General features: G+C 41.5%; 1 protein-coding gene across 2 annotated transcripts in view; it reads right to left on the bottom strand.

Moving 5' to 3' along the window:
* SPIDR (scaffold protein involved in DNA repair) overlaps positions 1-27,956 on the bottom strand; it is a 198,914-nt gene that overhangs the window by 25,735 nt on the left and 145,223 nt on the right. For both annotated transcript variants that reach the window (XM_086472516.1, XM_086472517.1), the window contains one exon: positions 865-1,023. In XM_086472516.1, the coding sequence (XP_086328642.1) occupies positions 865-1,023 (159 nt within the window). The remainder of the gene's footprint in view (positions 1-864; positions 1,024-27,956) is intronic.

Below are 27,956 nucleotides of genomic sequence, written 5' to 3'. Positions count from 1 at the left end.
CATTCTGGTTTTGATGAAACAGCATTTTTCAACAGGAAAAAAAAGTGTCAGCAGAAATACCATAGCCATTCTAACAGCAAAGGCTGAGCTACATCCGACGCTTGTACGAATAAATTCTGTTGAGAATTGAACCCGTCTAATTATATTTGTACAGGTCCCCATGTGAACACTGTATCACTGCCCTTAAGAAGATACTTGATCTATTTATTTTTCTTTCTTGATTAAAGATATTTTATTTTATTCAAAGAATGTAAAAGGAATCACCGAATAAGCAAAATCCCAGTGGTACCATGAGTCAATCTCTTACTTTTCTGGGGGGATTTTTCTATAAACCTGTGGACATTCTTATTCCAAAATAAGAATGGCTTTACAATCTGCAAGATTTTAATTTTTTTTTAAAAGAAGAGACTTAAACTGTGCCTCCAAACCCATACATACTTAACTGAATTAAGCTCTCATACTAAGGGAGAGTCTGTGCTTGAAACTTCAACCCAACCCGGGCAGCACCGTAGAAAAACATACGTAGTAATCAGTTCAGCAATGAAAGGGAGGTGAACTAATGTTTTTACGTCTTTGAATCTACTGAAGAGGAAGAAAACACTCATATTTTATGAAATATTGCATACAGTAATTCTTCTCTATTCCTTCCTCTGCTACGTGTGTATTTGTGTGTTAGCTCATTCATGTTCATTCTGGTGTATGGTTGGCTCAAGTGCTACTGGATGCCCCAAAAATGGCAAGGAGAACATTGAACAAAGCCAGATTCAGTCGTTCCAAAGAGTATTGATCACAGAAATAAATAAAAAAGCAGATCACCTTTGCCTGCCACAGCACGCACCACATTCTCCCATCAACCGTTCTCACCTTCCTCTTGTAGTTCTTTGCAAAATTTTCATTCCAGATAAGCAGCAGAATTTTCCTTCCCACCTCCTGCAATACTGCTCCACGTCACCTGCAGAACTCAGGGACTGCAACTGCACTTCACTGAACAGACCATAGGCATCCTGGACGAGGAGGCACAACCTGCAAAACATTCCCCCGTTACTCAGCACCTTCTGTTCACAACAAACTAGTTAGCACACTTCGGAAAATTATATCACAAGCTTCAGGATAGGGTTTATCTTCTACAGTATCTGGAGAATTCCTACCAAATAACGTATCAATAAACTAAACCAACATCATTCAAGGTTTTTTCATGTTGTTTCCAGGAGGTAACAGGGCCACGAAATAGAGAAGCATGACTGAAAAAAAGCATAAAGGGCTTGTACTGTGGATTAGAGAAATTAACTGCTAAGCACTATGTGGTTTGTGTGCTTATAAAGAAAGAAGGTTGAGCTTTTGTTTGCAATGCAGACAGGGCAATGATGCAAACATAAGTGTGTGGGTATAAATATCAAAATTCTGCTTAGAAGTAAACAAAATAACATATTTCACAAGTAGTAATCATCAGCACTGAAACCGACAAAGCAAGCGTTACATTTTCTGTAACTTTTTTAGAAGAGTCCTGAGGATGCAAAAAGGAGTGAAATGTCAATTTGTCTTTAAAAATACCCCACCAACAGGAAACTGCAGATTAGTATATTCAATATTGGGTATGAAGAAGCCCAGAAGAACTATTTTCAGGAGGCAATTAAAGAACCTGCTAAACAAACAATTTGATTAATCTATGGAAGTTGGGGCTGTAGGGCTGCGAAGTATTGCTTAACCAACTCGCTGGCATTTCGAGAAGCTATTACTGTCATAGCAGATAAGGCAAAATCAGTGGATGTCATACATTTAGATAGTCAAAAATGCATTTCACAAGATTCTGCACCTGAGATGAGCAGCCACGATAGCGTGAGTCACGCAGTGCTGGAAGAAGGAGGCTGCTGTCTACAAGTTGGGTTTAATCACCTCAGAAAGAGACAGTTAAGCACGGAAACTTTTCAAAGAGAGACAAAAATTACCTTTGAGGGTAGCACACGCATCTTTATTTCTAAATAAAACTCAGGGGTGCACTAAGCAGCAGAATTCAGTTCATTTCAAATGCCAAAACGACCTTCTCCAGAGCAGCACCGCTGTTCACAGCAAGCCAACTCCAACTGCTTTTCGAGCACATCATGTAACATATATGCATCCTGAAAGCGTTTAACAGCAGTCATTATATCTTTAAACACATTTCAAATGAAATGAGCGCCTACACTTCTCTGGAAGAAATCCATCTATTTTCTTTGCAGGGAAGCTCAGGCACATGGAAGATCATTAATCACAGTTTCCTTGTTCATTATGAACTGTCTAACTTTGGCTCACGCCCTTAGAGGGCTGTGTTTGACACAGGATACAACCCCAAAGCCTTTCAGACATCAGTAGCTGTGCACGCACCAGCTGAGAGCCTTCATTTTTCAGATTCTGCTGTTGGTTTTGAGGAGCAGGGAGTGGTAGGACTGAACACAAATGAAGGCTCTCGCATTCTCCCCGTACCTCTAGCTACAAAGGGCCCCCACAAACAGTCTTCACCAGGCAAAGAAAGCTTAGGTACGATTGATTCCTCCACAGCCTGCCAAGGTTAAGAAGTCCTTTAGAGCCATAAACACTGCTTCTTCCCTGAGCAACGACAAATAGGAGTAAACCAAAAGCTGTTGTGATGTGTAGGCTGGGAGGACACATACCCTCATCTCTGGGATGAGTAGTGTTCCCAGCCTGGAAAGTGGGTGACTGTCTTAACAATACAAACCTCGCTCTCTCTCTTCATTTTCTGTGTAAAACAATCCGTGAGATGCCTTCTGGATTTGTACCACAACATCATCTCCAACGCAACGGAACAAGGACTGATGTGCGATGAACACGATAGCCCAGAAGCAGAAAAACTACGGTTGCCTGCCCCTTTCCATGTCAGGACCTTGCAATCCGTTCAGAACTCTCACGAGTTTTAACCGCTTTGACTGAGACTCCTCACGCTATTGTTCTGTTTGGAAAAACAGAGCTAATGTGCTCTGGACGTTTCTGAAAATCAGATTGAGGGGAACAGGAAAACCAAAGCAAACAGTTTTGCCTATGTTAACAAAACATCCAGTGACGGTTAGTTGTGAAAAAGTAGGCCTCCTATCTTGGAGCAAGCAAGGGCCAACTGAGTTAGTGTCTCAGATCTGATCAGTTCAGCAGTCTCTTAACTGATCACTGGAATTTCTCATATCTTTAGCGAGATATAACTGAACGCAAGTAAGTCTCAGACTAGCTGGCACCAGGCTCATATTAAGTCCTCTGGGACATGTTAATTGCCCAAATAAAATTAGCTTGGTTAGTGCTGAAGACAATAGTCACTAAAAGGGCATTTTCCCAGTCCTTTTAAGCCAAGCAAAGAGATGGCTGCTGTCAGACATGGGAGTCCCAACTCCCCGCCTCCCTGGCCACGTATTTTCATCCCTTTGTGGCGGCAGCATACATGGCTGGGATAGGAAACTGATCTGACCAAAAAAATACCGTAGCCAAATCATCATCATCATCATCATCATATCAGCTCCTTGAAAATTAACTCTGTAGAAGCAAACTCCTGTTTGCATGGAGTACAAGGATGTATTTTCCAGGCAGGATTAGGAGGCTGAAGCTCCCAGTCCAGCTAGTGTATGCAGCACAACATCCCAGGTCACATGATGGGAGAACCGACATTTTATGATCTTATGACCAAGCTCACTATACAGAAGTAAAGGACATACTGTGCAACTTGAGGCTTGTATCACTAATGTTCCCATCCACACTAGTAACATGTTCATGATTATTGGCATCGTGAAGAAACACGGAGCAGCAGAACCTATTGCACCAGACTCCAGGTACTTTCACTCTATTAGGACCATACACGGGAGCAGACACCCGCTGTCCTAGACTTGTTCCAACAGTACCCAAAAGGTAGTTATGACTTCTCTGCAATGAACATTTAAACTGAAATGCATATATTCCCTCACTTGGCAGACAGAACTTCACAAATAACCTTCAGACAACCAATTTCAGATCAGAAGATGAGGAATATCCCAAACTAACGCTGTGAAGAGAACTTCCCTGCTTCAGCCCGCTTTTAAAACTTTACAAATGAATGTTGACAAAAACTTGAAATATTCTCAACATCATTTGATCTGTCACACACTAATTTAGTAGGTAATGCTCTAGGCATTTAATGATGAATGACAACTGATTTTCCTACTTAACAAGCATCATGAAATCAGCTAAATCCCATAACACTCAGCAATGCATGTGGAGAACCAGTCTCAAGTCCTCTGAAACTGGATCTGTTCTTACGGATTTTGCACATGCTGTTAGCATCACTAAGAGTAGTTGAGCTGCTTTCAGAGGCTGTTGATTCATGGCCTTAACTTCCTTACCAGCGTTGTTTTTTTCCTTGACTTGACTTTATTCACAGAAAAGTGCATTTGAATGATTTCCCCATGTTACAGTGCTGCTCTCCTATCGCAGCAAATGCTCGTGCAAATTCAGTTCTAGCAGCAAGCCTAACTGTGATTAAAGCAACAGTTTGTCCCATGATTTTTCCCCCCTTTGAAGCTCACTACCAGGATGAAAACGCGCATGTAAATTATGAGACAAGTTGCAAATCCAAAACGAGGATCTGCCCCCAGGCATTCAGCATTTATGTTTTGTGGGCATCTATCACAAATATTTTTTCTCCATAAAATGTGGTGTTTGTACTGAATCAGTTAATCAGCTTAAATATACCTTTATCAACGCCTTGTCAGTAGGCACGGTAATGAACTGTTAAAAAACCGAAGGGCAACACCTCCATATTTATCAGCGGTGCCCAAGTAGGGAGGAAATAAGGGCCATCTTAATTTTTGGGACAACAGGATGCAACCCTGCGTTAAGACCTGAATTTCAAATATGGTTTTGGAAACTGAAATTTCTCATGCAAAGGAGCACAGAATTCACTCCAAGAGCAAGGGGTGGCAGGAAATCTGGTGGAGGAGAGAATGTGGGAGATGCAGACTAAGGAAAAGGTAAAGTATGACTCATTGGCAATAACAAAGGGGGCGAAGATAGGGAACGATAAGAAGTGAGGCAGAGATTAGCCTTTTCTTTCTTCCCTTTTTTTTTTTTTTTTGAAGTAATGACACAGTAAGTCTCACGCAAAAGCTTGGGAAGATTTTGTTAATTTGCTAATAGCCAGGAGCAAGGATGGGGGCTGGGGGAAGATGAGACTGATTACTCTGCATTATTTCTATGACTGTGCTGATCTTTAAAACTAAATGTCTCCCAGTAGAAATCTGGATTACAGGATTACTCTGCCATGCCCTTCTAGTTAGTCACCCCCCACGGGTAAAGGGTAAAGCTTTCTTTTACTATCACTTTTTTATGCATTAAAAATCCCATCTCTCCATCCTGCTGCCTCATATTGGGCAGCTGACTTTCTGGAGAGGTAAGGGTGACAGAAACCTTCTTCAGCTTTGGTCACCTCCAGCCTCCCCAGCAGCTAGTGGAAAAAAGTCAGAAAAAGATCTGCCTGCGGAGGAGATGAGAGCACCCAGAGGCCAGAACGGACTGAGGACACAGGATTGCCTTTACTGAGCCTTGTGAAAACAAGCAGCAGAAATTTGTCAGATCTTAACCAACATTGTTCTACCCTTGGGTAGGAGGACGACCATGTGGCCCACAGCAGCTCTCCTCCATGCCTCGCGAAGCCGTGCAGTACAGCGTGAGGAGCAAGAGAGCCAGGCAAATGCCACCACCTTCACAGCAGGGACTTCATTAGTTACTCCTTCTTTGGAATGGAGGGAAAGGGGAAATGCCTGAAAACTAATTGAATTGTATTAGCTCTGATATTTGCTCATTCTTTATCTTAACCATCCAAGAGACAGCTGCCGCTGCTTTGTTTGTCAGAAGGCCTTGTTATCTCTTTGAGGTGCGGTCCTAGCAGAGGCATAAAGCACACATACATAAACACACATAAACAAAACCCCCCTCTCCCTTAACCACCAGAGGCACAACACTACCCACACAACTCCAATTCAACAACTTGTCTGGTCAAGTCTCAAGGTGGAGCTGATTAACTCCTGCTAATATGGCTCAGATTCAAATTGTAACCTGCAGGACACCACCCTACTGGGATTTAATTTATCCCTACCTTATGCACTCCTTGCATTCACCATACCCATATTATCTGTGAAAAATCAAAGCTCAGGGCACAGCCCTAACCACAGAGGGACAACCATCCATCTCCCCCACCCGCTTGTTACACTAGCAGGATTTTCCTACCAAAAGCACCGCATTCAACACGATCACAAGCTGCTTCACCTTCCTATTTGAAAAGGAACCCGCTGAAGCCTTCTTTAGGGAGACACAAGATTCAGAGTTTTCTGCTTAAAATCCACTAAATAGTGAGTGAAGCTCTACACAGCATAACTAACTATAGATTGAACAATACAAATAAAAATTAATGATGATGATGGTTAGCCCCCTCTATGCACAGGCTGCAGAGGTACACAGGTACAGAGGAAAACACAAGAACCGCCGCTTCCAGTTTATAAGGGGAATATCAAGCTCAAAGAAGAATCCTGGTCATAACTCCCTCCAAGTATAGACGTTTCTAGCACCCAGGTTGATGCCCTTGTTCGAAGCACTGAGACGACCAAAATAGCAATCGTTTGCTCTGAAAACTGGAGGTTTTCAGTAATTTTAAAGTGGAGTTGGTGACCATGTATCTTTTTATTTGGTAATTGTGGAAGGACCCAAAAGGAAAGAAAGGAGAAGGCAGTTGAGTGCTGGACCTGGCAGAGCGTGAAGAGCACACATGGTTAACAGCAGAGACCCCAGTTCCCCCCAGCAGAGACAGGCTGTCCTTGCAGAAGTATTGGTGGAAACTGCACATGTGACAGGAGTATCACCAGGGCAATGAGCCAGTCTTATCTCGGCATCTCAAACAGAAAATATGTAGCAGAGGCCTCCCTGGTCTCAGGAAAGGAATCTTTTCTTTGCAGTCACTTCTTAGCATGTTTGTAACAGAGTATTTATATAATACACTTTGCAAATAACTCACTACAGTAACTAGACCAAGCCCATCATTTAGAATTTTCCTTGGGTCTCCTTACATTTTATATGTTAGAAAAAGAACCTAAAAAGAGTGAGAGAGGTTATAAAACAACCGTTGCTTATTTATTCACTTCCTTGAATAGTCACTAACTTCAATTCAAACTGGAAAATCAGATGCAACTTTCACAAGTTCTTTTATGAATCCCTGCCTGCTGATTGCTTTTTCCATTTCCTCATTCAGGTTAATCCTTCCACCTACCATTTTCTGTCTATGACCTGAAGAAGCAGCACTTCTGTGGGAAACAGCTTCTGTGCACAGCAAGAGACCTGTACGAACCAAACGCCTCAGCAGGGCTACCTTCTTCATGCAGAACATGCAGAGAACGGAGCTCCACAGCACCGTACACGTTCCCACTCAAAACGTGGAACACCACACGCCTGGTGGGAACTACGTACAACATGTCAGGAACGCGTGTAGCACAAAGCCCAGACAGCTTTTCATACCTGCGATGACAACCACGGCTTCGCACGTGACCATTTTTTCAGCATAAACTATTCCTTCTATGAAGTCTTCACGCAGCACCAAATTAACCTTTTAAACTCCACACCTGACCCTGTCTCTAAGTGCTCTTTCAAATTGAACTGCTGATGTGTGCGCTTTATTTGTACACAGAATATTACTCAAAAGTAAACAGAACATTTAAACCCATAAAAAGACATTCCTGACATCTACTTAAACACAATACGGAGCCTAAGCTATAATTTCAAACAGTTACAGAGTTTTGAGAAATATTTTCAGTATCATTCGATAGCTGCACTTATCTCAAGATTCATAAATGCATATTGAAGTTGTTCTGTATTAGTAGTTTAAATCCCAAGTAATTACGCCATGTAAGTGAAAACTTATAGTGATGGTTGGTTTAGAAGACATGGAAAGTTAAGGAAAAATCACTTCCCAAGTACTGCCTAAGAGCTTGTACAAAGCTTCAGCCGCAGCAGAGCAGGAAGGCCTTCCTCCCTCCAGACCCCCCGGCACCTCCACCCTACACTGCACGTAATTTATGGTCCTTCTGCTAAGATCCATGCCATACAGCTTGTTACGTAAATAAAAACAATTTTGGGTGGTAACCCAAAAGCAAGCACATCAGATCATCCCAGCGTGTTTCGGACTCGCTATGCTGTTAATTGTAGTTGGTAAAAAAAATAATGATGCACACACTCCTCAGGTTCTCAGTGTACCATTACTTCAGCGTGGAATCCCATTACAATCCCTTGGTTATTTCAGTTACAATTCAGAGAAAATATTCTTTTCCTGTCCGTCATGATTTACTAATCAAGAGTAAAAATGTACATTTAAGAAACTTACAGGCTCGGATGAAAACTACAAGCCTTTCTTACGGATGATCTCCAATAGAGAAATCATATTCCAAATATAACGTGTAATTACCACCCAGCCATTTAAAGTGCTTATCTACGAATCTGAGGAGGGGTTTTCTTTGTTTATTTTTTTAATCTTAAGACTTTGTAATTATTGTTTTGGCATCCAAGAATTCCAACAGTCGGCGAAGTGCTGCCAAAAGATCTCTTGCAAGGTGCTCAGCACCCTCCTTTCCAAGAAAATCAGCATTCAGTTCCTGGCTCTGGCAACATTTCACATCGTCTTTGCCTCACTATGTTTCCTCCACGCCTCAGTTCCTTATAAGTAAAAATCAGAATAAAAGTCCTGTCTTCAAAGGGTGACCTGAAAGCAACAGCTGAATAATATGGTGGCATCTAGGAGGGCAGGTCCACAAAGCCCTCTGTGTGCTAGATCCCGTTCGACTTGGGGCAGGAGGCTATATATATGAATGTATATATTTATAGAGAGAGGGCTTCCTTGCAGTATCAACCCATTTCTTCCGCACTCCAGAGCTTAGAGAACTCTCAAGTGCCCCTGCAAAATCCACAACCAAGGGCTTGACGGAATTACAGCGTCTGGAATGAAGCAAGAACACCACAGCAGCAGTACTGGGGTCCCTTATCTTTCAAGACCATTTTATTTGTGGATTCACCAGATTTACTTCTGAACCACACAGACCATGAATGGGATCCTAGAAGATTTCATTTAAAAAAAAAACCCAACAAAACAGCATGAAGTGAGTATTAAAACAAATGACTGCCCATATCAGCAGGCACAGGACATCCTAAAACACATTGTTGGCAGTATAACACGGCACGTGTGCTTCCCCAGTGCATGTGAAAGGTAAATGAAATATAATAACACTGCGGGATTTCTGACGGAGCTGTGTCTGTATTCAATAAGACATTCTGCTGTTTCAATGCCACATCACCCCACCAAACTAGCAGAAAAATATAATATTCATCAAAATAAAAGGGCAGAACAAAAAGCAAAGCAGAAAAGCAGAAGTGAAATCAATTTGGGGCTCTCTTGCTGACAGAAAGGCCATTTTTCACTCTTTCTTGCAGGGTCCACCGTTCCTGTTTTTCACTCACACTGTTTTTCTTTGCCGTAGTGGCTGCCTTCCCTAGGTGTGTTTCTAAATGAGGGAGAGGGAGTGTGCTCGTGCGCGCGCGTCGCGTGTTTACAAGAGTTATGGTAGCAGTTCTCAGCAGTCCACCGAGAGTTCTAGGAAACGGCCCCTGTTATTTTATTCTGGGTCAATGTCAGCTCATGTCAGGCAGTAAAGATCACACAGGACAGCTCGCTCCATCTCGCAGTCCTGGCTGGAGGCCTCAATGGGAGAGGGAAAGGGAGCGAGCTGCGAGTGGGCGGAGAGCCTTCCCAGCACTCTACCAACCACCGCACGGGGAATTATGATAAACACCACTCTGGAAACCAGATACAACAGTACATTGTGTTCTTCTTCGGAAAAACAACCAGACTTCGGCTCACTTAAAGTAAACAGTTAATCCTGTTTATCTTTTTTTTTTTTCTTTTTTTCTTTCTTGATGATTTGTTAACAGAACAATCTCTTCTGCAAAGCAAATAAGAGATCCGTGTCTTAAATTCATGCTGATTTTCTCTTCCTTCAAGGAAAAAAAAAAAAAAATCAATTCGATATGTAAACTTTCTACTATCAGCAAACAGTGTGGAATAACAATCTTTCTTGGCTTAAACTGACTTAACAAAGCGATGCCAAAACTGAATGAAACCTTTCCCTCACTTACATATTTTATTTTGGAAAACTGAAGCCCCAAACAGAGTGTTCTGTTCATCCCTTTTAACTATTCCTTTTCTGACAAGAACAAGCAAAACCAGTTAAAACAAAACAAAACAAAAAGATCAAGAAGTGTAGTGCAGGGTGCCTGGGGAGTACAGGTTAGCTCCTGAGCAGGGGGGCGGCTGCGCCCAGGTTTTCTCTGGGAGGTGAAAAGAGAGGAGTCAGGCTAATTGGCTGCAACTGAGGTAATGCACTGTTACCCTCCTTTTCAAAATATACCCTTACTGTGCAAATTCGTGATGTCCCTGACTTTCAATATTAAGGGTGATTAATCACAAAAGCAGATGGAATTGATTATCTTGTTTTGCTGGAGTCACCACAGTCTACCTATTAACTACTTCTTACTGGGGACTCCCACTGAAAGCTACAAGTTTTTCCAAAGGGAATTCTCATTTTTAGCACTCAGGAGTTCAAATAGTTCTGGAAGTCAACAACAAAAGTGTGCTTAACATCCCCAGTCAGTAAAAAGTTTGTTGATTTAGCTATTTATAATCATAAAAATACATGATCTGCAAAACTGAAAGAGGAGAAGGAAAATATTTCCCTGTTTTATTTTTATTCATCTTGCAAGCTCTAAGATTCTGGGTTTTCTGTGCAACCAATGTCATCAAGTGCAAAAATGTAAATGAAAGTCTGATTTTCACATTTTTTTAAATATATATTTTACAAGTAAAACTTATATATTTTTTATGCTTTTTCTGCCTCAAGATCGTGATTTATTTTGCATTTATTTTTAAATCTTTTGCAGCAGTTGCTGAATTTACATCGCTCTCAGGAGCATTAAAGTGACAGAGCAGGGCAAAGCAGTGCTATTCCCCATTGCAGAACCCTGGAGGAGCAGCCTCCAGACTATCCCCCCCCCCCCCCCCCCAGTCCACCACTTCCCCCCAAGTCCACCACTTTGCCCACCATGGCCTCCAGCCAAGACTGGAAGAGTGAGTGTGCCTCCAGCCAAGACTGGAAGAGCCAGTATTGGTAGGACAGGACTGCTGCCCAACACTTCATCTTGCTCCGAGGGAACCCTGTCATTTAACCCCCTCCCTCCCAGTGCTGCACCTGCACAAGAAAAGCATGGTTGCTCTCTTATGATGGTGGGACTGGTCCGCCAAATTTGTCCCCAGATTGATGGACAGTCCACAGCGCTCTCTGTGAAGGACCCAATTTATGCTGAGGTGCTGCAGCTCCGAGCAGAGCGGTTATTAGCTACAGGACCGCCGCGGAGAAGCAACACACTTTGGTAAAACCACTGTTGGGAAGGCAGAGGAGAATGCAGCAGTGCTACGGTCTCTGCTTGTTGGAGGAACTCGTGGTTGAAGGAGAAGAAAGCAATATACCTAAATCATTTGGGGTACAGTTATAATCCAGAGGACACCCTTTGACTCCCCAAGTTTTGACCCCAGGGTGGCTAGCCACCATCACGCCCTACTTCAGGAGGGAATGTATCAGCCAAGAGGAATGCGGATGAGAGGGGAATCGACTGGAGAGCGTTAGCAGATGAAGCAACAGCAGGAGGAAAGTGGAAGGTGAAGAAAACAAAGATCAGGAGGAAATGTTCCCTGATATTACCTCTTTTCCACTTCCTTTCTTACACCTTGCTGTTCTCCATGTCTCTCGTAGTTAAGAGATTAGGGGGAAAAACGCCCGTCTGTGGCAACACTAGTAGAATCCTGTGGACGACCTACGAGCATTACTGATGGAGTGCTTTCCACAGACACATTTGGATTTTTTATATCAGAAATTACGGACACAACAAGCACTGCTGAAAGGGAAGTGCAGACGGCAGCAGCTTTGCGATTTGAAAATAAAAAATAAACTTTTGTCACCCTTTTAAGCTTCCATTTGAACTCTTCAAAATGAGAAATCCCATTTCCTGTTATAGGTCAAGTAAAGCTTTATAAATTACTTTTAAAATAAACAGCAGGTTTGAGCCATTATCCAACCGTCACTCGAATTAACGTCCTTCCATTGATTTCAATGAACTTCTTTCATGGCGTATAGCAGGCAGAGAAAACGCCTGAGCAGCACCAGTAACATTCCTCCACCTTGACTTCATCCAATCGTGCAAAGTCCATGTTTCTTTTTTTAAAACTACCTAGACTGAACACTAACCAAGGATCATAACTGAAGTAATTTTATCAACATCATACAATTTCCTATAATTTCAAGGAATCACTTTTAGCAGGATCAGAACTTGGAGCACAGCACACAGTACATAAAAAAGAATCTTAAATCTGCCATATTCTGATTTTTTTTTTTTTTTCATTTAGTTGGGTAATCTTAAGACACGCATAGAGAATCTCTCACTTCTTTCATCACTTTGGTTATCTTTGGATGCATATGGAGATTTCAAAAACTACATGTGCTAGCGGGAAGTGTCTGAAAACAGAAAAACCTCTACTACAGTGTCTTAATCACAATTACTCTGTACAGATTACAGTCTTTATATCTCATGTATATGGAACACTGTTTTATTGTAATGACATAATCAGTCATTACACTGGATTTAATATAATAACCCTGATCTAATACTGAGAAACTACATGTGTGTTATACTTGATTCTGATTTTCCCTCCCCCTATAAGAAGAAAATAGTCCTGAAAGTAAGCATTTGTTCAAATATCAGTACAGCATAGTTTGTTCTCATTCCAAAGGACAGAAAAAAAAGAGGACCAAATCTAATAAAAACTACAGGAAGAGTTTAGAGAGACAAAAGATAATCATGTAAACTAGAACTGGATTAGGGCCCTTAGTAAACCTATCTATTCATGCCAAAAGAGGTGATTTAATATTCCGTGGTTAAGATTCTGGGTTTGTGTCTTATCCAAAAGAATATCAACAATAGCACATTGTTCTCCTACCCCCATGCTGGTGTTACAGCCTCTGATGTGATTCAGCACAGACTAGCAGGCAGAAGCACAGCTAAACACAGTTCGGACTTTCCTGAGCTGTCACCCATCGCAGGCCAGCAGGAGACACCTCGTCACAGCCAAGATAACAAGATACCTTTTGTCTTTAAAACACGCAGTTTCCTGCTGATAGCATTCTGTATTGTCACACTTGTCTCGTCCTCTTTTTCCTGTCACACATTCCTTCTCTAATCGAGATGGCGCTGCACTGAAGAAACATTAGGAGAGCGAGGACTTCTTCTGCATGCCTGTAGAGCATCTGACAGAGGTTTGCAAGCCCTGATCCTCGCTGGAGCATCAGTCACGAAACCAGATCCAAGCTTTGGCGTAGCCATTGAAACATCAGTCGCTGCTGCTTATCCTTCTTAACCACAGGGCTAGTACGTGTATCTTCAGAGCACTCTCAGCATCTCAGCAGATGCATTTTTCCTCCTCAGGCTCCCCACTGAGTAGGAGCTCTTTGCATCGAAGGGTCCCAAACCAGGCTGCTAGGCTGCTCCTCCAGCTTGGCTTCACCCCCATCCCCAGAACAAAGCATTCAGGAACCATCAGAAGGAGGTCTGAAAGTTGCTTCAAGAGGGTTCCTTCCTAGTGGACGCGTCATACAGGTCACAGAGAACCACCAGCATACAAAAATTACGATATTTTACATAAATACAGGCCACATTTTCATGCCTTGTCTGTTGTCATAGGACATCCTGTTCATGGTGGTACCTCCACTGCCAGGCGATGTCAGACACTCTTGATTTTGGGTGATGTGACACTATGAAACTCACATGCTCCTAAGGTGAAGTATAAAAAGAGCCTAAATTCAAATCATGGGAATAGACTAAAACAAAATGAAGCCTCCAAATGATATTCTCAAGAATGGGAGACAAAATGCCTACATTTTTAATATATGTGCTTTCTGAACAGCCATTTTCCAAACATGTTTCCTAACTTCCACCACTGCAAGAAGCATGAAAATATCAACCAGACAAAAATACAATAATTGAAAACACGGTAAGTGGGTAAGTGAATCCCACTTTGATCAACCTAAGCATTTTTTTTTACCAATTTAAAAAAACTAAGCTAAAAAATCATAACTGAAATGGAATTTCTAAACAAGTAGTTTCAGAGTAGGAAAATGGCATTGTTTCAAAACAGCATTTCAGCAATTTCACAATTTTTCAATTGCTTGTACAAGCTTTTCATAAGAAGTTTTCATTTTTTACAAGATGATCTCACAGAAAATTATTTCTTTGAAAAATTCCCAATCATTTTTCCTAGAAATATTTTTCAGAACTGTAATGCAATAACTATTCATTAATTTTCAAGGCCTTGTTTTGACAAAACATAATTATCCAGCATACTGAAGAATAATTATCCAGCATGCCTGTAGGTAGAAGCAATGCTGAACACTGAGAGGCAGAAATGCAGTATACATATCTTTTCCCCCCTCTCCTTCTCTCACAATAGCTGTAGAAATATATTTGAACACATAACTCCTTTTTAAGTAGGGCAAGCTACACGAAAGCCTCTATTGTGTGCAAATTTTAAGTTACAGAACTCACACAAAATAAAAGTGATCTGAATTTTACAGTATAATGGCACCTATGGATTTCAAAGGTGGCTTCTGTGCATTTCCAATGAAAACGGGGAGAAACAATCATGAGACTTTTCTTACGGAAAAGGTGGTAACTACAACCTGTACCTAACCCCATTTGGATGTGTCATTGTCATTAATTTTAATACAGAAATGGCAACAGGCACAAATTGTTTATCACTGCTTTTTTTAAGCCAGTTACCTAAACAGGTTCTTTTAATGGCAGTCCTACCAAATATAATAAAAATGTTCTACACATAGAACTAGATTTTGGATTTTTTAATTTGTACGGAAGTCTAATTCACCACAAACTTCCCTTTCATGACCAAAAGACATCTCTGTAAGCACAGTTAGTTGTAGACAAATATACATGTATACAAGTATATATTTTTTCATATAGTGTGAAACCAAATATGTAATTGTAAAGGCACAAAAAAGCATTCTGCTTCAGGGGTACGTTCGCAGCTTAGCCTGACCTGATATGACAAGATAGGATGCCCAAGAAAAAGCTTGAAGATTGAGAAAGCATTGAAAAGTAGCAGAATAAGGCAGTAAGGAGAACCGATTGTCTTTAAAAAGGCTAATGCTTTCCCAGTTGCCAGCCAAATCAATGCTGAAAATCATATACCGCATATTCAATGTGGCTTGCATAATTAATTTTTTATACTCCAAGAAGTTATTTATCTACAGCACGGACAAACATTTATGTTCTTGTAGGGCAAACAAACGTCATACCTGATTTGGGATAAGAAATCAAGAGAATATTTAATTTCATCCTGCAGCTGTTTAATTTGAATTTATAACTCTTGTCTTCCCCCATCCAGTTCCCCCTTCTCCCCAATCTACCATACTACTTGTGTTTTCCACTGCTGCCTATACTGACTTTTCCATACACACCCACCTCAAATTTCAATATGAGGTATCAATGAAACAATCCCAGTATTCCTTATTTTTTCATTCCACAGTGTGGCCAGTAGTTTAAACCTACAGCTGGGATGTTAATGTATTACAGCACTTACTTAAAAAGTGTATTCTTCGTATGTTTGAAATTATAATTTTAAATAATTATTAGGTTATTATTAACTGATAGGGAGCTGAGGCAAGTCAACTTTGTAAATACAGCTTTATGAACAACATCCAATTGACAAAGTTATGCAGAAGTCAGTTTTATTTCCCTAATGGGCAATACTGTTTTCTAGCTAAAATACACCAGTTAGAAAAAGATTATGGTGAGGAGGGTAAGAAGAGAACCTGAAAGTGATCAGAAGTTATTTCTGCTTTACATGCACGAGTCAGCAACAGAAATCTTAAAGCATCAATACAGATTTGTCTTGGGACCCTGGTTACCTTCTCTAGCATCAGCGCTTACACACCTTGGTAAGAAAGCAAGCAGCCGCCAGGTGCCAGAGAGAAACACTGTCTGCAGCTATTCCAAAACGAGGTTGTAGAACAGCTTATCACTGCCAAACAACTACTTCAGCACCTAGACAGAGGGTGCTGATGCTGGCCTGGAAGGACACACGCTTGGGAAAAGCACTGTCCTCACCCCCGGTATTTTTGCCTACCTGAAGAACAACAGAGACAATTCATCTACTTCAACAACGCTTATAAGGTGTTATTTATTCAGGTTCAGAAACACACAAAGGGAAACTACTGTTCTAACTGTTAAATGGTGGCAATTAACACACTGGCCTTCTCGTTCTACTGACTCAGTTTATTCAAGTTGCCAGATAAGATTGCCTAACCCTGACCACTGCGTTAAGTTATGAAGCGGTTCAACCTTTGGGTATTTGCAGTTGTGGATGGGTTGCACGAGTTCAGTATCACAGTGGGTGGAATGGAGTAAGGGGGAATGGATCCTCTGCATTTTATGTCCCTTCTAGTTTCCTCACCTGCAAGTTGACTTGACTAATATAAAATTGGAAACCAATTAAAGCATCAATAGACTATATTTCATTTGTCCTGTTCACTGTGCCCAATCTGGGAGGAATAACTGATATTAAAATAGACCGTATTTACATCAGAATCTTGAGACACGTTCTTTACATATTTACTTCTCCTTCAGTGGCCGTAAAATCTCCAAAGGCATTAAAGGTTACCTCTGGTACTTTAAATACCCAAAGTAAAATCTGTTATAAATCACTTGGCATGTATTTAAAGTATTTCATCACACAGTTTTACAAGTGTACAACCTATCTGGAAAAATTGGAAGTGGTAAATTGTGGTTTATAAAAATTATACAAGAAGGGTTATTGGGTAACCAACAAAACTGTGCTTTGCCAGCAGAGCATCAGTAATTTCTCCAGAATTCACCACAAGCTTCATGCTTTCCTTACTTTGTATGTTGGTATATAGATGGTAAATAGATGGTTCCACTACAGAAACACCTCTTACAGTTCCAGCTCTCAAGTAACTTACATCATGTAAATGGAGATTTCAAATAATTCATCTGAAGTCTACACTGGGCAGGGATAAAGTACCATCACACAAAAATGACTTAAAATCTTATCATGGCTGCTCACAAAGTGAGGCTCCCACAAAGCAAGAGTATTATCTTTCAGCTCTGCAGCAGCATTTTAACATACAGTAGGAATCTTCCACACAAGTGTTGCACTTCAACGGTTTTTAGCCAGAAGTTTTCCCGGAGGTACAACCATGCCAACAGAAGAAGCCAAGAAATGCCTTTCCATTGTCTTTCCAAGTCCCTGCCAACACCTCTGTATAATCAGATCAAAATACAGATCAAAATACAACAATCTGTGACGAAGCCAGTTTGCAGCATGTGGGTAAGGCACATAAGAATGCCATGCGAAAAGAAATAAAGACATCTACTATCTCTGATGACATAAGGCTGCATTAACCTAAGTAAAACTGCTCAAAGAAAACAGAAACCAGAACTTGCAATGCTCAGGGTCAGAATACTTGGTCTGCCTAGAAACAGACAAAATTACTTTCCATGTTCAACTTGCTTTGTACAAGAATTGTGATATTAAAAGTGGTTCTGGACTGAAATTTAACATAGGCAATCTCAGGACACAGCAAACTTTTTACGTTGTTTTCAAATTTCTAGTTGAGTAATGAAAGAAATATTAACATCTCCACCTACACTTCCTCAGAAGCTAAACGTTTTAATGATGAGATTCAGCTAGGAAAACGTCCAGCTTCTCACGGCATGCATTTGAGTGCTCTGTAGATTTCCAGAGAATTTTTGTTTTCTGTAGTATGTCTTCTTAATTATGTCCTGAAATCACGTCCACTGAAGGATTTTCCTGTCAAATCGTAAAATTCTGTATTTTTCATGCTCTGCAAGAACTGCAAAATTTTAAACTAATATTTTTTTCCATATGCAAATATAGATATATATACACATCCATGCATATATACATATCCATATCAAACTTGCAGACTGAAAATACTATTTGTCAGGTGGCATTAACATTTAGCATCCACAAACCAAACACCAGTTTCATGTCAGGAAGTACTCAGTGGTGAAACCAGATGAAGGTGTATCTGCCCTACACTACTGATTCTCCTAAGTCTGCAGTACACTGTCCCGCCTCCTCCCTCATAACTGTGATGGCAAAACAGGTTGAGGCAGCACAAGAAACCAGATCAGGGAACTGATCTGGCTTTAACAAATGAATATTAGAGGCAAAACTAAAGTTATTCACCTGGACTACTACAGCCAGCTCTGGAGTCCTCAGCACAGGAAAGACATGGACCTGCTCGAGCGGGTCCAGAGGAGGCCACAAAGATGCTCAGGGGCTGGAGCAGCTCCCTGTGAGGACAGGCTGGGGGAGCTGGGGTGGTTCAGCCTGGGGAAGAGAAGGCTCCGGGGAGACCTTAGAGCGGCCTTCAGTGCTGAAAGGGGGCTGCAGGGAAGGGGGGGAGGGACTTTTTACGAGGGCCTGTTGCAATAGGACAACGGGTAATGCTTTTAAACTAAAAGAAGTTAGATTTGGACTAGATATAAGGACGAAATTATTTCTCAAAGGTCTTTTCCAACCTGAATGATTCTATGATTCTATACTGCGAGGGTGGTGAAACACTGGCACAGGAGGCCCAGAGAGGTGGTGGAAGCCCCATCCCTGGAAACATTCAAGGTCAGGTTGGACGGGGCTCTGAGCAGCCTGATGCAGCTAAAGATGTCCCTGCTCGCTGCAGGGGGCTGGACTAGCTGACCTCTAAAGGTCCTTCCAACCCAAACCATTCTATGATTGTATTTTTCTTTCACATCAGTCTGCTGACTTCGCATCACGAACAGCTGTTCCAGCTCAGCTGAACGGGCACCCTGGCACGTAGCGGTGACAAGACAGCTCACCAGGGAGAGGAGAGGTGGGGAGATGGACATGGAGTGAGACTAATTTTAAGCCTGTTTAGAGGGAGAGAATAATTTATCACGAACTCCTCAACGAGAGATCATGGCTTCAGTCATACCCGAGATGAAGCAGAAAAACAAAGGGGCCTTCTGCCACTGATTTCCTTTAGTTTATCACTTCGTATCTGCAAGAATTATGGACAGTTAAATTTTTATTTTATTTTTTCATAATAAGCAATATACTGCCTATTTGAACATTTTACAATCAGGCAGTAGTGACAAAACCAGCAACTGGTTAAATCTTACTGATTTAAAGTGGAAAAAAGAAAAGAAACCATGTTTGCTGTTTCTAAAGAAATGGACATAAATTGTCAGACTCTGGATCATCACTAAGCATAGGCCAGAGCATTGGCACGAATGACTGTGTTGTGAAGCCTACAAGCTTTATTTGGTTTTTAGTTCACATTCCTGTAGAGTGAGACATTCTTAATTTGGGAGAGCCACGGGTAAACATCTATGGGAAAAAATTATTGAATATTTCCTTTCACAAAGGTAGCAGGCAAAATAAAAACAAAAACAAGCCCTGCACACAATGCTGAAGGTGGTCTTTAACTATCAAAATTCAGCAAGGCAAATGCGGTATCCGTGCTCCTTTTTGATAGGCACTTGGAGCTTTTATTATTGGGAGATTAATCTTCCCCCCACCGTTTATCCTTCACGAACTCACCCTATGTTTATTTCCAGATAGGGACAGCATTATCCATATGTGAGTATGCACACCAAATAGGCTGCTCCATCATACAGAGATAACAGCAATTACTTGGGTCCTGTGTACACTTGCACTCAGATTTAGCACTACAGAGGAAGTGAAAATACTTACAAGTGCAACGACACTTATTACAACACCTGATGTAATACGTAACTACTGGTCACCTCCCAAACCTCTCACTGAACTCCAGTAGCCTTTGAGAGCTGTTTGCTGCACTTCAGTTTACGACACAACGTTTTAAATGTTCTTACTCCAAAAGATTCTTGAAAGACGAAGCCCATCTAAAGATTTTCTCTCTAAATATGAAACACGTTTCTGCTTGCAGAAGATCTCAGAATTTTAAACAAATACGAAACACAGTTTATTCAGCCCGGTGGAAGAAGTCATCCTGCAGATGGGTCTGAGGCTCAAGAGGACGATATGCACAGTTGTAACGAAAGGCAGAGCCCAGGTTCTTCTCCTGGCTTTAGCCCTCGGCACTACAGCTCATGTGTCTAAGCTAAGTTTGAGAAATCTACAGGAACACCTAAGCTAAGAACATATATCAGATTTGTTTTGATCAGTACAGACAGAGAGCAGAACCTTACTCTAAGCCTACAAGCAGGAACATGTTGGCCTGACTGTATGTGGGTCAGGGCTATCAAAGCTCTCTTCCTCCTCTGGCCAAAGTAAGACACAAACTTTCTCTACAGAAAATTCAAATGCATCCCCGCTGCACTTTAAACCTTACGTGATCTTTAACTATTAAAAAAAGAGAAGGTCACCACCTCCTCCTCTTACTTTTATCTACAAAATTATGCATGCCAAATGGCTCCTGAGCTAAGAGAGACCAAATGCCATGTCTTGCTTTCCTGGGCATGCAGATGGATTGCATTATCACTAAATTAATGGCTTTCACATTATTATTCTGGGATTAAACCTGCACCATTTACACCTCCTGACTTCAACAGCTGTAGGGTAAGACCCCCATGAAAAAGACCTCTTCCAAACATGCAGTTAACCCAGGAACAGTTCCTGAATGTAGAGCACATGGGTACGCCAGAGAGCACATTGCTTTCCCCAGCCGCAAATAATTTCCAAATCTGCTCTTCTCTGGCTCCTTAGGAAGGGTGCTCCTCTCCTGACCCCTCTCTACTTGTCAAGACTGAAGTCAAAAGGGTTTGCACTGAATGGGCAAATCATAGAATCATCCGTTTTCGAAAAGACCTCTAAGATCACCAAGTCCAATTGTTGACCTAACACCACCATGCCCACTAAACCACGTCCTGTAGTGCTACATCTACATATTTTTGAACACCTTCAGGGATGGTGACTCCACCACTTCCTTGGGCAGCCTGTTCCAGTGCTTGACCTCTCTTTCAGTGAAGAAATTTTTCCTAATGTCCAATCTAAACCTCCCCTGGCACAACTTGAGGCCGTTTCCTCTTGTCCTGTTGCTTGTTACTTGGGAGGAGAGACCGACCCCCACCTCACTACACCCTCCTTTCAGGCAGTTGCAGAGAGCGATGAGGTCTCCCCTCAGCCTCCTCTCCTCCAGACTAAACACCCCCAGGTCCCTCAGCCACTCCTCACCAGACCTGTTCTCCAGACCTTTCTCCAGCTTGGTTGCCCAAGAGCAACCTGGTGGCTCCTTCTAGTCAGGCTGCAAAGATGAGGCAGCTTTTCCAAATTTTATCATGATTGTGGTAAGACCAAAGTTTTATTAATCCTTCCGATATTTGATGCGATTTCCTAGAAACTCCCCAACATAGCTCAAAAATAATGCTGGGGCACTGTCAGTATAGCAAAACCTAGGGTGTATGTTCTCCTGAAATGTTAGGCAAACACCTAGAAGAATTTTCTTTCTGGCACTGCCATAATGGTGTCATACCTGAAAAGGAAAAGTCAGTAACAATAAAGCAAATTTTGCCCTCTAGATGTCCAATGGAATAATATGCCAAAGATTCAACCTTCCCAAAGAACAGAAAAGAACTACATGGCAGAATTAGTTTCACAGCACTGTGTGCCACCACAGCTATGTGCAAAGATGTCACACAGCTTGGCCTTTGAGGAGAGCACAAAATAATTCAAAAACAGAACTGACAGGAGGAAAATAAACTACTTTTTCCTGGGAACTGACCTATGCTAGAAGTCTGATCCTTGGCAAAAACCTTCAAGTACCATACATGTTTGACTGTTCCACTAGTCAAACCGTTGCCTGTTTCTCAGGGAAACTGGGACTATTTGTTAGCTGGTATTATTAGTCACATGACTACAAACATTAATCATCTTTGTTCAAAAAAGCTGGTGCAATAATTGCAGCTTCTTACTGATGAATGATAAAATGCTGCATTCCACTTCAGTTTACTGCAGATTTCAGAACTCAGTTAACTGTTGCCTAATGTACCTAAAATATAAATAAAATGAATCTTTTTAAAAAAAATGAAAAACTTCTTTGCATGTGGCTTACTACATTTCTTCTAGGAAACAGTAAAAGGGTAAAATGCCCTAAGAAAACATCAGGATATTATGACATGGTGAAGCAGATAATCCTACCTGATTGCCACACCTTTTAGAATTATGTATAAGGAGTCTTTTGTTCCCTGGTTTTCGGAATGTCAAGCAACTCATAAATGATAATCTGGACCTAAATACATGTATGCTAGTTAAAAATTCCTTATTTATTTAAATTATTAAATCATTACTTCAAGTATTCGAATAGCAACATTTTTCCTCAGTTTCTTACCTAACCTCTCTTTTAAATAGCCAACCTAAGACTATACCAACAAGCTAATGGCAAGCTGAAATCCTACTTTACCTGTTTAAAACACTCACCAGACAGTTTTAAATACCATCAGAAATGCTTAATATTACTATCATTATGCTAGTTCAAAGCAAGAAGGGAGCTGTAAGACTTTATGGCAGGAAAAACTGAACTATAAGGATTTTTTTTTTTAGTATTCCCTTAATGCAATTACTTCAATTCTTGTATTTTGTCACTCTATCAGTAACATTAAGAACTGTTAGCAGAATTACAAAAAGAGGGAAGATGAAGAAAGTAAAAAGACCCTGACAATGTAACCAAGACTTAAAAAGCCTGACATGATGAAGGGTTTGGGTTTTTTTTTCATAAGAGGAAAGTATCTTCACATAGAGGTCACTTCATCTTTCCTTCCCCTTCTCTCATAACACACTTATATAAGCTTAAAAATGTTCTTTTGTTCAAAAGAGGATTTCTTCAGTTACTCATAAAGAATTACTCACACTTGGCCAGTGGTTTGTATCACTTAAAAGAACAACACGGAGAGATGAGTTTTTCAAGTGGGGAAATCCCAACAACCCACAGACACAAGCAATGAAGGTGCACACAACCTCTGAGAGAGGAGAATGAGGGGACAAAAAAGGAAGCAAGGTCAAATCTTGGGTCAATCCACCATGAAAAACAGCTAAATTGGGGTTCGAAGAATCCCACTTGACAAACAAAGCAAAACTGCAATGTCCAGCAGCCCCCTCCCTCCAGCCCCCCTAAACAACAGAGGGTTGCTCTCAACCAAAACCACGCTTGTTTAAACACATAGTTTCTCCTACCTTCCCTCATTATCTGGTCAGAATTAACGACTATCTGATTAATAAATTGTTACTCAATTACAACTTAACCCAATCCCCATCAATTAATCTTAGGCACACCTTTCAAACCACAATAAAAAAAACAAATTCTCATCTCGGCCTCTTCTTTTCCCACATTCTCCTTCCCCTCCTCCCTTTTCCACTTCCCCCAGATTAACACATTCTGGGATTTATTTTCCTGTATCAGATCCAAGAACTAGAGAGACCTCTATACCTTTTCGATGCAGGGCGAACAGCAGATGCTGGTCCCAAGCCTACTCTCTGTACAGAGTATTCTGCACTCACATTTTGGAAGAGCATCAGTGACTGCTGCAGAGTTTCAGTTCTAGCAGAACTCCTCAAAAAGTGGTCCCACGCTGCCCAACATCCCTTGACTCTCCTTATGCTACTAATCTCTCAGGTCCTTTCAGAGAAGCAGCTCCTTAGCCCAGCTCAGTTCCTTTGTTCAGAGAAGACTTATTCACCGCAAATGAACAAACTGCTTAAACATGAAACAGTCAAAAGAAATACAAATTCCCGAATAAAATTCTAATCACTGTACTGCCCTATTCCACATGATCTGTAAGCAGCATATATTGCATGCCATATGCCAAAATGATTTGTATATAGTGCTGACATTTTTTATGTTCCCCACAATGTTTGGAATACCACACTACACAGGGTGCAAGAAGATAAGATCATTTATGTCAGCAAAATATGACCTTACAAGTGTGTAAATCCCTTATTTGCGTATGCAAGAGAAATAGCTGTGAGCACCAGTACTATTTGTATGTGCAATTATTTGCTTTACATGCCACATCAATTCTGCAAACAAATAGTGACTATTTATCAATATTCACCTCTTTCTATTGTATAATACCGAACTGTGGAGAGAGAAAGAATGACAAGACTTTAAAGTCCATAGATAAACAGTATACTGACTGTGAACTAAGTAGTTCACATAGAAAGCTCAAGTTTGTGCTTTGAGAACAGAAATCCACAGCTGACAGAACAGCAGAAAATGGAAAGAGCAGCCTGATCCAGAAATCAGAACTGCAAGAGGCTGTGTTGCTCTGCGAGAAAACATAGGTCTAGAAAGAATAAACACACAGCTTACATGTATCATTTATATATACAAATACACATATAAACACCACACATTCTAAGTCGTTGGGTCTTTTTTTTTCCCATGGTTTTGGGTGGGTTTTTTTTTCATCCATGAGGCAAATATAAATAAAACTTACTAAACCTTCCTGCATTAGGAATCTGAAGGTGGCAAGGTTAAGTACTCTGAAAACAACAGATGACACATTCAGTTTTTTGTATATATGTTCTGCCCTGTAGGAAATCCGGTGTTACGTCTCTTTTGAGTATTTTGCACCTGTGCTTCTCAACATATGGTTAGAGAATCTCTCTCTGTATTAGCAGGGGCTGTAGCTTGAACAGTCTGTTACCGTTTGAACTGGGGGACATTTGAGTCCCACTGCCGGCTGGGTAAGAGTAGAAAGCGGTCAGCCTTGGCTCTGACCATAGGTAAGTGCCACCCAAGCTGCTGCTTCACACGTATGGAAAGTATCCTGTGATGCCCCTACAGAGTCAGCTGGCCCAGTGTGGTCTACGCTTTAATTTGGAGGATGGTTTGAGAAGAGCTTTACTTCAGCTCTCTGTCTCATCTTGAAATAAGTCCTACCTCGGTGGCATGAACCTCTTGGGCTGGAGGAGGAAAGTCTACCTCTTATCTCTCTCCCTCTTCTCCCTTTCCAACCTCAACTGTTTCCATGGTAGAGCCAGCTGCAGCAGCTGCCAAAGAAAACAAGCCATTTTCCTACCTTGAGGGCATTCCCCTTTGAACATCAAAAGTCTATAGCAAACAATGGAGTTGAAACAGCTTTGCAAACAAAAGGTCACAAGAATTTTTCATAATGGAAAATATCAGACTACCTACAGGCAGGGGTTGCTTCCAGCTCACAAACAGCACTACACATGCTTGCATATACGCTTCGTTTCGAGCTGCACTAGTCCTTGTTGAGATATTGCATGGTCCCAGTGATGTAACTCAAATTCATCCTCCCTCTAGCCATTTTGTAATCACCTTAACTGTCAGGTCTTAAAAATAAAAGATTTTTAGTTCTTTGGGAAGGGAATGCACTTACGGTAAGAAGCCAAGCAAACTGTAGGGTGTTCTGAAATAGCTCACAAATTAAGCAGTGCACGAAGTAGGGGAAAGGAGAAAGGGCATGTGCTACTGGAGAGCTTCAGGGAGAAGAGCAGAGCATGTGATAAGCTGTTGATGGAGCTGTGCTTTGCAGGGCTCTAGCCAAAGGACAAATGAGCAATGCAGAGAGCCCTTGGCTGCCAGGAGCTACTGAACCCATACTAGAGGCCTCCATGGAGACTTGGCAGGATGGGATTCAGCAACAGCAGGAGCCACATGTTTTCTGGGCTTCTGCTCTCTGCCTGTGCGTATGCCCAGCCCGGCGCGTGCAGCAGGCTCCCATGGGGTCACGTTCCCCCATGACCACCCTGGCCTCTGCCATCCAATCGTCCCCTCCATTCCACTCCCCTACGGCACCGGCATCCCCGCCTCCTCCACAAGCACACGCTGGTGGTCTTCCCTCTCTCCTGCCTCTCAGAAGCGGAGGGGTTGGCAGGAAGCCTGTGACACCCAGTATAAGTGCTGCTGCTCTGAAGATGGACAGTGAACTCTTAGTCCCTAGACCAAGGGCAGAGATGGAAGGTAACTCAAGAAGCATTTAGTGGGAAAAATACCAGGAAAGCTATCGCTCAACAACTTTCCCTTAGCTCGACTAAAATCCCTTCAGATATGCATAACAAAATAACTTTACTGTGGGAAATTAACAGAGTTTAAATGTGCACCCCAGATATTTGGCATTCATCTCCCTGTGAATTCATTCTGCATACAGGTGAGCCTTCGGCAAAGAGGGAAACGATGATCATCTGCGTTTTTCTGCATTGCCGGGGCAGTGGAGGAAGGGAGTGGGGGGCATGGTTTGAAGGCTCTAAATTTTCAGGGCAACTCCTTATATTGAAAACCAAAATTGTCATAATTTCGTAACAGAAAGAACTTGCTTTGGATTTCTTTTTTATTTTCCCACTCCCCTACTGGATAGTTTAGCAGACACAAGCCAGAAGAGCTGGGGACTGGAAGGCAGCGTGGTTGAGCACTTGCTCATTAGAAGAGTTAACCCTATCGCATCTTTCACATACCACCATCCTGCCAGCTCCCATGGGAAGCTGCCACCACCACTCTCACTTACTGCCTGCAGCTTCTCCCAAGATTTCAACACCTTTCCATACATTCATCCTTGACCTGAAGTGCTCAGTATGGGAACACTTCCCCAGTCTTACCTTCCCTTCTCCCTCCCCACTCAGAAAAGCTTGGTCAGCCAACACTTTCTTCACGGTAGGATGAAGAGAACCTGTGAGTTTGACTAATGGCAAGAACACACTCAAATACACTAGAAGAGGTACTGCTGATAACAAAACATCTGGTTTTTTACATTTTAAATGTGTGGGACTGAGAAAATGGGACTTAAGGCTGGTGGAGGAAACCAGTAGTTAAAGGTCACTGATAACTGGGAGGGAAAAAAGAGTAATTAAGATATTGTCAAAGTCACCAGTATATGAAGACTGTTTCCTTTTGATAGTTTTCAGTACTCAATACGAAGTGACAATTAGTTTACAGACACTGTAGCTTACATTTTAGCAGAACCAACAATTCAGATTAGTCTAGAAGGTTAAATCAGCTCAGCATTTCCAAATAGAAATAGAAATGAAAAACTGTTATTGGTACATGGCACCATATGAATGACAACCGTGATTTTTTTTCACTCTCCTGCCATAAGGTACACGTGCTAATTATCACAGAAATGTCTAGAAACCCTAATCAGGCTCATGCGCCACCAGACTAGGCACATGAGATAAGCAGAGTTGCTTAGACTGCTCACATGCTTTAGGAAATTTTAACAGATGGATGAAACAAATGTGTGTGTGTGTATGTAGAACAACAGGCCACGTAAAATTTACAGAAATCACTGTTAATTTTTTTCTGCTGTCTCTTATCTTTACTAATGTTAGAGTGTGTATGGACGGTTTTCCCAAACGCACCAACACGGTCTCCGATTCCAGTATCTCCTTAAAGCTCCCTCTTCTTCAGCATCCAGTTCACTTGTGCATCTGCACCCCAAGACAACTGTCTCCTTTTGTTTTTAAGCAGGCAATACAATTATTTCTGAGATCTGAAATATACTAATATTATTCTCTCAGAGAGAAAAAAGATGCATTAAGCTATTTTGTAAAGAGGCCAAGAGAAGGGAGTTTTCTGGCAATTGCTCAGCACAAGGAGTAAGGTAAATGGTGAACAGATGAGATAAAATTAGTAGTTGTCAACCCAGTACTGTCTGGTGTCAGAAATGGCAGCTTTATCTCTCTCCTGTCCACACCTCCCACATATCATGTGCCTCATTGGGATGCTATGGACAGAACACACAAGAAAACGACCATCCTCAAGCCATCAGAAAAAGTCATCCAAAAAATCAGAGAA

Source organism: Leptosomus discolor, chromosome 13 (genome assembly GCF_034619465.1).
Source record: "Leptosomus discolor isolate bLepDis1 chromosome 13, bLepDis1.hap2, whole genome shotgun sequence".
In the NCBI taxonomy this organism is placed as follows: domain Eukaryota; kingdom Metazoa; phylum Chordata; class Aves; order Leptosomiformes; family Leptosomidae; genus Leptosomus; species Leptosomus discolor.
The sequence above is the reverse complement of the archived record's forward strand: the minus strand, read 5'-3'. Positions and strand labels throughout refer to the sequence as shown.